At 41.5% G+C, this 11,302-nt stretch overlaps 1 protein-coding gene across 1 annotated transcript in view; it reads right to left on the bottom strand.

Moving 5' to 3' along the window:
- LOC133358997 (uncharacterized) overlaps positions 1–11,302 on the bottom strand; it is an 89,595-nt gene that overhangs the window by 68,600 nt on the left and 9,693 nt on the right. Inside the window, exons 2-6 of the mRNA XM_061577373.1 lie at positions 9,981–10,179; positions 6,070–6,239; positions 5,056–5,168; positions 3,665–3,781; positions 2,753–2,956 (exon numbers count right to left, since the gene is read on the bottom strand). Of these exons, the coding sequence (XP_061433357.1) occupies positions 2,753–2,956; positions 3,665–3,781; positions 5,056–5,168; positions 6,070–6,239; positions 9,981–10,179 (803 nt within the window). The remainder of the gene's footprint in view (positions 1–2,752; positions 2,957–3,664; positions 3,782–5,055; positions 5,169–6,069; positions 6,240–9,980; positions 10,180–11,302) is intronic.

Below are 11,302 nucleotides of genomic sequence, written 5' to 3'. Positions count from 1 at the left end.
TCGTCAACCTTAAGTGTGATTGCAAGATGGTCTTGTCTAAATTGTCTAGTTCAAATCGTAGCAATCTTATTCTCTCTGAAATGAAGGCTAAGCCAGCCCTGAACAAGATCTGTTTAGCATTGGGAGAAGTGACATCAGCAGATGTCAGTGAAAAGGCGATCAGTATTACCTTAGTGGCGCGGCATCTCTTCAGACATGTGAGCGACAGATGAGCCTTCTTGTCTCAAAGTTTGTTAAAATATCTAATAGTTTTGTTGAAACCCTCTCTGTAGAGAAGGATGTGATCCCTGACATGCAATACCCCGGCGTCTCCAAGCTAAGCTGTGTCTGCAGCAGTAGTTACATTGGGGAAACTAAGCGGCATGTCCTGGACCGTGTTCATGAATATAAGGCAGAACTGAAACATGGTAGGACCAACACCTCGGCCGTGGCTGATCATTGTGTAATGTGAGGATATATCCGGGTTGCTGATGGATCACACCTCGTTACGATGATTGCCTCTGCCGGTCCTGCCCTATAGGCAATGGGGAGAAGTCTAGGGGAGTGGCCCTGATGTAATGGGAAGGTGACATCTGTAAGTAGAGGATTGGTTCTGCTGGCTTTAGCCACAGCCAATGGGGGGACGAGTCAGTACGATGGAGTCTAGAAGATTCCATAGAGGTTAACCAGGATTGGTGGAAAGGTACCACGTGACCCGGGTATTAAAAGGGGTGGAGACGAACAACACGTGGTCAGATCTGGAAGGAACGGAGGGTGAGGCCACGCTGGAGTGGGGTCCAGGCTGCCACATGGTCGTGCGTGTCTCTCTCTATCCATCCCGCTCACGCTGTCTGTCAGCAGCGTGAAGGAGTGTTGTAAAAGAAAGACAAATAAAGACCGGATTCCAGAAGTCGCTTCCACGACCTTTATTACAATTGTTTTAATGAGGTAGGCTCACGTGAAATTGATTTCTCCAAGACGAAGGTACTTTGGAAACCCACTGGCTATCAACAAAGATTCGTTCATGAATCCATCCATATTTATAGACAGAAACAATTTCAAACGAGAAGATGGTTGCAAACTTAGCAATCATTGGAAGGACGTTATTAACCAGTTTAAGTCATAACTGGCTGTGATGTTTCCATCCTACCTTCCAATGTTAGTTGATATTTGAGGCTCTCTGATTTTATATTAACAGGTTAAATTTCTCAGCCACCCCGTGCGCCGACGTGGCTGTGGCTCTGCGATCTAACATTACATGCTAATTTCTCTCACATTAACATAGCCACCTCTGCACGCTCGTCGTGGAGGTCGTCCTTCGATCTTCCATTAACATGCTAATTTCTCTCCCCAGTTAGCATGGCCACCTCCGCGTGGTGGTCGTGGTGGTCGTCCTATGATCTTACATGCTAATTTCTCACCTTAACATCAATAGCCCCGCCCACTTCGTTTATGACCCTTGGGCTACACCCATTTCAAACCTTTAAAACAGTCTGCCTCAGCTGCTTTCCTCTTTTTTTTCCTCCTGATGACGACCGCTTGCGTTGCGATCGAAACGTCGTAGTTTTTTGTTATTTTTGTTATTTTCTTTTAAGCTATCTACAGTACGTGACTTCACCAAAAGACCCAACGAATATGAATTCCTGCAGTCACGAAAGCTTTAAGTCAAAATAAAACAGGTTTTAAGATGTTAAAACACCAAACTGAAACCTTTGCTCATTAACCACATATACTTGTGGTGAACATGCAAAAAAACATGTTCTGACAGTATGTGCATTGTCTTTGAAAATTGATTAGTCCACACCAGAGACAGCTTTATTTAGAGCTTAGTCTCAAACAGTGTTAGACCAGAGGACGCCAAAACACGAACAGCACAAAGACAATGCCACTATCAGGGCATTGAGAGCTTGGGGTGAGCAGCTACATCATGAGACCACCTTTGCCAGTATTTAACTTAACATGTTAAGTTCAAAAAGTGCATATAGTCAACAAAAAATTTGTTTTGTATTCATAAACTTAAATGAATGAGAAAGCTAATGGATAATAATTTTGTGAATACCTTCCCTCAGTCCAAATCATAACTGCCGCACAGATAGAGCAAATTCATTAACTTCATGCTCAGATATGAAAGAATGTGGCATCACATAATCATGAGGGGACGACACTGGTGTGGAAATGATTTCACGCATCAATGTTATGAAAATTGATAGCAAATTATGGTAATTATTAACTTATCAACTTGAAATTGACAATACAATGTAAGTACTTGTGTATTTTAATCGGTTAATTTGGTACATGAATCAGTACGTACTACCTACTATTACGTATGGGTCAGAGACACGGTCATTAAAAAAAACATGGGACAAAAAATGACGTGTGCAAAGAAGCCTGGAAATATGCATGCTTATAATTGCATTGAGAGCCAGAAATAAGAACATCTGTATTAGAGAACACATGCAGATTAATAGCATTCAAATTGTAATGAAAAGTAAGTGGGCTTGTATAGGACTAGTCACTTAGCAGGGGTGATGTTCAAGAATGGTGACATAATGGCAGTCAAGGAATGTACCACATCTGAGATGCCATCCACTAAAGAGATGGCCCGATGGAAGTAGTATGTGTGTCGGTACAAGGTGAATCGTTGCATCGTGGGATTGTGAGATGTGGTGCAGGATGGAAACGCCTTCATCCAGCTGTGGATTGATCATTGCTGTGAATGAAGTTGCATCATTTATATTTGTAATTTATCACTGTAATACATGTAGTTACTCACCTGCTGTGTCTTGCTTAGGTCGCCAATTACGACCATCAGAGATTGAAATTCCGAACTCGTGGGATGCAAAGCCAAACCCCCAGAGCTAAATGCGATTTCGTCGTAATAGGAAAGTGCATTTATGCTTCTTCGTTTGCGCTGGAAGTTTCTCTGATTGTCAAAGAAGCGTCTGTAACCTGGAGTTCTCACTACCACAACGTTCACCTGTAAATATTGAGACGATATATAGTTGTTAAAATAAAGTACTCTATGCTGTGTAGATAAAGACATAAAGGCTGAATCAGGATCGCACATGCATGTGGAACACATTCTTGAAATGTAATGGCACTTGCAGAAAACTACATTTATTGTAATTATGGATTTTTTTCCTGTGATTTAGTTTTTGTTTACACTTAATTTAAAGTTTGTATTGCTCTTTGATTTTAATGTTTTGTTATGTTTGCTGAAATTTACACCAATTGTGCTGTTTGTGACATTACTTATTCAGATATCTTAGACACCTAGAAAAGTGTCAGACTATTTCACAGGAGCAGTTACCTCTTAGAATCCCCCAGATGACCTGGTTCACACAAGACAGAACAGCACATTCCCACTTGCTGTGCTATATGAGAATGTTTATGGCATGCCAATCAGATGTCCTATCTAGATGAAATACTGTTAAAACCTTCATGATGTCAAAATTTGTATGCATAGATTTAAAAACAAAATACTACGTTTGAAGCACCCAAATAAGCAAATTGTGGATTTTTTACATTTCTAATGATATGCGTGGTCTGGACTACAGTTGAGTAAATATCAACTTTCGAGACCTTCTAGATTCTAGAACATAATTCGAATTTATAGCAGTCACTTACTTAGTCACAATTGTATATGTTTTATATGAAGCAAGTCCAGTGCAGTGAAGGTTCTTACTTTACATTTCTTTTTCTCTGCAATTGCAGCTGCTTGTGGCTGCAGATCCGCATCTTTTGCAGATGCATCCGTGAAGATGAATATCTCTGACTGTGGCTCAATGGCGCTCAGGCATAGCTTAATAAAACACAACGCCAAGGCATTACATATACTATACTGTATTACAAATGTTCTCAACCTCTACACATTTTTTGAGGATGTTTGACAAATTTACATTATCAAACTTCAGGCACAAATCAAGGCATAGTCGTCTATGTTGAAACTCCTTTAAATTTTTTATTAAATCCTTATTTTACTATTGATATGAATTCAGGGGATGAAGCAACCATTCCGATCGTGCGCAGAGCAGTGCATGCCTTCATATTCGAAAATGTCTTACGGAAGTGGTCTCCTCATAAAGGGACACCTGGTCCACACTAGAGGGCAACACTTTGTCATTCACCCTGTATATTCATGAAGCTTGAATTTTGTCAAATTAAGTGCAGAAACAAGTTAAATTTAACGAGGTTTTTTTGAATCCTTGTTTAATTAGATGAGACCAACAACAGTCTACACTTGAGAATTTAGAGTAATCACAGACTGTTGCCCTGATTGGGACCCAGGGTCTCAGTGGTGCCAGCTTGGTCCTCTTGCTCAACGTCTGAGCCAACCAACCACCTCGGAAGCGACACCATGAAGCACTACACATTTTGGCAGTTTTGGGACATTGTTAACCTGCAACGCATTTACTATATAAGCCACTATGGTAACTTGTTATAAAATGGAAGAGTGGTGTCTATCCAATAAAAAAGCTTGTTAGAAAGTGAACAATGATTGGTTTACATCGCACACAGCCCTGTAGTCATGTGACCCCTGTGTGTGATCTGATTAGAAGTTGCTATCCCAGTTGCCCATGTAAGGCAGCAGTGTTTGGATTTGTCCAGATATGGGCATCTAGAATTTGTTTTTACAATAGAACATTGTGCAGAAACTGTTGTCAGTGACAATTACCATGAAATTACAGTGGCCTATAAAAGCAACAAAACACCTGCAACCTTGGTGAAAAAGCCCAGAAGTGACACCACAAAGTCTAGTTCACCTCCTCCCTCAATGTTGAAATAGTGAAAAATACAGTGCTGTCACTATCAATCCCAATTGGTGTTGGGACCCATGGGGAAAGTTAATGGACATTTTAAGTTAGGCAGCATGATTATGCGTGGGATGGAGACAAATAAATTAGGGTTAGGGAAAGGGTTAATCTGATTAAAGTTACAAGTTGGCAGCAGCACTAGTTTCATTGTTGGGGTGGGGCAAGTGGATGACAGAGGCATCTGTGGAAATGGAAATTTTGCACTCCACTACAACTTCTCCCTAAGCAACCGCCTATGTTGCATAAAATATTTGATATTTACCATTAAACCAGAAAAAAACATCTCTGGCTCATCTCCTCCATCGTTGGGATTTATTTCTGAAATCCAGCTTTTGATCTGGCTTACATTTTTAGAGACATAAACTGGACCGAAATCTAAAAGCAAATAAAAACATGTTAAAAAGACACAAAGTGATGAATTACAACGCACAAACAAAACATTTTCATTTAACTTTACAGACTGGAGGGACAGGTGCTGTTAGCAGTCAACTATTAGAGTTGACCAGTCAAACCTTGTAGAGGAATCACATTGTTTGGGTTGCCAGGATCACAATGCATTGCGTTAACTGCTATTCCACATATTTAGTGGGCAGTCGAACGACAACTCAAATGTTCAGGTACTCATATCGAAATTTCAGGCAGTCTGCATGGAACTTTCAGGTATAGTGCCAATGATGTTGTAGGCCATGAATCAGAGTCGTTGAGCTGTCCCAGAGCATTTTGAAGCATTTCAAATGATTTTCCTGAATTGTATAGAGTGTAAGCTAGAGTTTTAATGAATGACAGGGATGTTTCAGAGTTTTATTTGTAAACGCAATTGTTAAATGTTCTGCTATGCTCCGTGATCTTAATGTGGAATAACTCAGATTACATCCCTACATACTGCTGGCTAAACAGAGGCCAGGGGATTTAAGACGCCTGCCGCATCAAGAAATTGAAGAAGCCACCCCTTAATGTTAAAGTCTAGTGTGCTACCCATTACACAATGGAAGCATCAATAGTCAAGTCCCCGAACAAAATTGAGGTTCCCTTAATGAACTGATTTTTTGGCTCGTTCAATATTATTAGACTGGTGAGATGTTCATGCAGTAAATAGTGTGAGGTGTTACTGTTGGCGCTGAGCTGACGAACTGAAAATGTTTGACACATTTTTATCCATTTTCCATTTTTCACAATAAATACAGGAGCATTCCAGTTACATTTACCTGAAGACAATGAGCGAAAATATACATATATTTTAAAGTATAATTAAATACTAATGTAATTTCATGCTTACCCGGGTCATTAAAAGGTACAAGCATAAACATGGCAGGCAGCTCCCCGTTTTTGGCACGTTCATCAATGATCCTAAAGACTTCCATGCGAACACCATCAATGTAGGGCCCCATGCTGCCAGTGCTGTCAATTACAAACCCTATTGATGTTGTTTGCTCATATCCCATATACCTATAAAACAAGAAACAAACAGCAATTATATACAATTTGTGGGTGTGCTGACTGGTACCAGCGGTGTAAATATCAGCTTTTGTGGAGGTGGCTCATGAAGGACACTACTGCACATTTAGAGGAAGTTGCCCTCCAACAACAGCAGAGGGTGTAGAAGCGACGCTCACAATAACGAGCGGAACGCTGGGCGGCTAAAACACAAGTTGACACAGTGGGGAGCACAGTTGGTACATCTGTCAGTCGTCTCAGTCAACACGTGGATCTGTCCCGTGACCTGCCAGCGAGCCTTCAACACTTAATGTGGCCTCAGAGTGTACCTAGCATGGCACAAGCACCGTGGTGATGTGACCACCACTTCGTGGCACACGGCAGATGATGTTTGTTGCTTTAGATATAAACATGGTACTTGTCACCCACCCCTTCGTGTCATTCCAGCTCGATAACAGTACTTACCCCAGGACTCTAAAGACGCGAAACAAGGGGTGGGGGTCTTTGTGTTCATATAAACGATTAATTCAGTTGTGAAGACCTGCTGCATGTAGAGAGTGGATAGAGTATTGTATATCAAGGAAATCCTCAATGAGTCTTAAGACTATTCAAATAGAATCCTGCATGGGGGTGTATGGCTGATACCATTAACGAGTATTTGGCTTAATGTGGGAGAAAACGGGTTTACCCAGAGATAATGCACATCGATGTATTAGTAGGTGGTGCTCAACATTACCATCTCATTGGCAGCTCACAACCCCCAAAAAATCGAAAACACCTCTCAAACCCTGACGGCCACCCATCCAAATTACAACGACAATTAACCCCCATTAGCTTATGAGATCTGATGAGATTAATGGTATTTAGTGCAATCTTGATTTTAAGCTTTCGTGACTGCAGGAATCCATACTCTTTGGTTCTTTCGGTAAAGTCACGTAGGTAGAAAATGTATAGATCACGACGTTTCGATCGCAATATAAGCAACCGTCATCAGGTGAAACAAACACAGCAGTAGAACTGCTTATGTAGGAGAAAGAGCTGCTGCAACAAGCGTTTACAGAGGATTTTGGTGGGCCCAACCCAAAGGTAAGTGGGCGGAGCTAGAAAAGGAATTTGTATGTAATGTAAATGTGAGAGATTATCATGTCAATGTGAGATGGCTCAGCCACCAGAGGTGTGCCAATGAGAAGATTATCATGTCAATTTCAGAGAGCCGAGCAACATAACCAAAAACCCTAAGAAATAACAGCTGATATAGGCAGGTAGGATATAAACATCACAGTCAGTTAAGACTTGGTTAATGACGTCCTTCCAATGATTGCTCAGTTTGTACCCATCTTCTCAGTCGAAGTTGTATCTGTGTTTATATATCTGGATAGCTTCATGAACAAATCTCTGATGATAGTCGATGGGTTTGCAGAGTACCTTCGTCTTGGAAAAATAAATTTCGTGTGAGCCCACAGCGTTAAAACAATGATCAGCAACGGCAGAGGTATTGGTCCTACCGTGTTTCAGATCGGCCTTGTGTTCGCAAACATGTCGTTTCGTTTGCCAAATGTAACTGCTGCCGCAACCACAACTTAGTTTGTAGACACCAGAGTATTGCATGTCAGCAATCACATCCTTTACAGATGGGATAAAATCACGGATTTTGTGTACTGTGTTGAAACCAACCTGTATCTTGTGTTTGTTTAAGATTTTGGTAAAAAAATTGGTAACCCCTGCTATGTATGGCAAAGTGTGGTTTTGATTGGATCCTCAGATGGCTGTCTCCCTATGGCTGGGGAGACAGCTTTGCGGATTGTACGGTCAGAATATACATTCATCCTGAGGGCTTGGTGTACGTGCTCCAGCCTCAATGGCTAGGTGGTGCTGGTTTTGAGATGCAATGGACCCTATGGTGGAGTGTTTTGATGAGGGATGAATGTTTTCATGGATAAATTTGAGACAGATGCCATCCACCCTACGTCCTTCCTTGTTGGTAGATATACGTAGATGACACGTTCGTCATCTGGCGACATGGACAGCCAGCACTAATCCAATTCTTCAACCACATCAATTCCATACACCCAGCCATCAAATTCACCATGGAAGTGTAAAAGGATGGCAATTTACCATTCCTATATGTTTTGATCAAGAAGAGACCTGATGGCGCGTTGGGACATTCTGCCTATGAAAAAGGCACCCATACGGATGCCGATCTAAAGCCTGACTCCCACCACCATCCAGCCCGGAAGAATACCCTCATCAAAACACTACACCATAGGGCCCGTTGCATCTCCGACCAGCACCACCTAGCCAGTGAGCTGGCGCACGTATACCAAGCCCTCAGGATGAATGGATATTCTGACCGTACAATCCGCAAAGCTGTCTCCCCAGCCATGGGGAGACAACCATCTGAGGATCAAATCCAAACCATCACTTTGCCATACATAGCAGGGGTTACCAAAATATTTCCATAATCTTAAACAAACTCAAGATCCAGGTTCGTTTCAACACAGTACACAAAATCCGTGATTTGATCCCATCTGTAAAGGATTTGATTCCTGACATTCAATGCCCTGGTGTCTACAAACTAAGTTGTGGCTGTGGCAGCAGTTACACTGGGGAAACGAAACGACATGTCTCGGACTGTGTTCGTGAACACAAGGCAGATCTGAAACACGGTAGGACCAATCTTGATTTGAAGCTTTCGTGACTGCAGGAATCCATACTTTTTGGTTCTTTCGGTAAAGTCACGGAGGTAGAAAAAATAATAGATCTACGTGATTTTAGCGAAAGAACCAAAGAGTAAGGTAGGACCAATACCTCTGCCTTTGCTGATCATTGTTTTAATGCTGTGGACTCACACGAAATTTATTTTTCCAAGACTAAGGTACTCTGCAAACCGACTGGCTATCACCAGAGATTTGTTCAGGAATCCATCCTGATATATAAACACAGACACAACTTCAAGCAAGAAGTTGGGTACAAACTGAGCAATCATTCGAAGGACGTTATTAACCAAGTAAAATCTTAACTGACTGTGAGGTTTCCATCCTACCTGCCTATGTCAACTGTTATTTTGGGTTTTGTTTTGTTCCTGTTGCCCGGCTCTCTGACATTGACATGCTAATCTTCTCATTGGCACACCTCCGGTGGCTGGGCCGTCTCACATTGATATGCTAATTTCTCACATGTACGTACAAATTCCTTCTCTAGCTCTGCCCACTTACCCTTGGGTTGGGCCCACCAAAATCCAATATAAACTCTTTTTGCAGCATCTCTTTCTCCTATGTCAGCAGTTCTTCTGCTGTGTTTTTTCACCTGATGACGGTTGCTTGTGTTGCGATCGAAACGTCGTGATCTATTAATTTTTTATCTACGTGACTTTACCGAAAGAACCAAAGAGTAGGTATTTAGTGTAAGTTGGTCTTCAGCAAATTACAGGAATTTCTCCACCAGAACAAATCTATCCCCGTTTGGGGATTATAATAACTCAGATAAAAGCACAATGCCACCATCTCTACCAGTCACTCCCCCTCGTCCGAGCATCCATTCGTTTATTTTTAGTGCATCTTACAGAAATGCATATGTGTGGAGGCACACACAGATGGGTTTGCTGATCTTTTTTCTTACATAATGTCGCTTTACCAACCGTGGTGAAGTACGTTCGAACAAGTCACACGACTGTTGCGGTGTGGAGATGTCTTCATCCTGTAATGTATTGACAAGGCCTTCTAATGATAATATTTCTAAGGATATCGTAATTACCTGCCAAAAACAAGGTCATTATCCACTTCACCCCTGAGGTCTCTGAAGAAGTTGATAGTGGCTTTTGTTGCTACATCGACCGCCTTTCCATGCAGATAGTAGTGTGGTGAGAATAGTTCAAGGGAACCGTCCTTGTTAATGCCCCCTTTAGCATTGTTCAATCTTGTGAAATCAAGTAGCCCTCCATGGCTGCACTTCCCTGAAAGAAATGAGCATCTGTTTGTAATGTTCTGCACATGTTAAATAAAACTTTATTTCAATAATTTAGAATATTTATTCATATTGGAGGAATCTGATGAGCTTTAAATCTATTTTTCACAGATATCCAGTTGGCACAGGTCAGAACGTTACAACCAACAATCAAAAAACACGATAGGAGTACAAGCTACAGGAAATATAAGCACAATAACACATGGTTCTCATGTAGAGTGAACTGTTGGTCTCAGCACAATCAACAATGACTGCATCAAAAAATTACTGCAATCAAAGATTTGTCCATGAAGCCATCCAGATATATAAACACAGAAACAATTTCAACCGAGAAGATGGGTATAAGCTCAGCAATGATTGGAAGGACGTTATTAGCCAGGTAAAGTCATAACTCGCTGTGATGCTTCCATCCTTCCTGCCGTTTGGCTGTTATCTCCGACTCTCTGAATTGCATTTCCCTGTGAAATGTCTTTGCATTAATGGGCTGGGGTCTCACGAACATGGCCACCTATGTTCCCTTAGCCTCGATGTATCGATGGTTCATACTGTTTTATGGGCTGTGTGTCTCACTGGCATGGCCACTGTTGCAGTGGTTCTCTTGCGTTGACGCGCTTGCCTCGTAGAGGCCGCTCTCCGATCTTACATTTACATGCTAATTTCTCACATTAACATCAGTAGCCCCGCCCACTTCGTTTATGACCCTTGGGCGACACCCATTTTAAACCGTTTAAAACAGTCTGCCTCAGCAGCTGTCCCCCTCTTTTTAAATCCTTTATTAAGTTCACTTGCTTGCTTGCGCGCTTACGACCATGCAAATCTTTCGGTCGTTTTTTAACCCATTCCCCGTGATCCAATCGAGCTGACATTTTTCACACAGACTCGTTGTGCGTGACAATTTATTTTCGTGAATTTTTTTTCCACTTTTTAGGAAATTTTTTTTACATTCTTTATATTAAGTTCACTTTCTTGCTTGCGCGCTTACCACCATGCAAATATTTCGGTCGTTTTTAACCCACTTCCCGTGATCCAATCGAGCTGACATTTTGCACACAGACTCGTTGTGCGTGACAATTTATTTTTGTGAAAAAAATTTCCAAAATTTTCCACTGTTT

Source organism: Lethenteron reissneri, chromosome 64 (assembly GCF_015708825.2).
Source record: "Lethenteron reissneri isolate LAM-NWPU_2019-01 chromosome 64, ASM1570882v1, whole genome shotgun sequence".
Taxonomy (NCBI): Eukaryota; Metazoa; Chordata; class Hyperoartia; order Petromyzontiformes; family Petromyzontidae; genus Lethenteron; species Lethenteron reissneri.
Note: the sequence above shows the minus strand (reverse complement) of the source record. Positions and strands in the feature narration are given on the sequence as shown.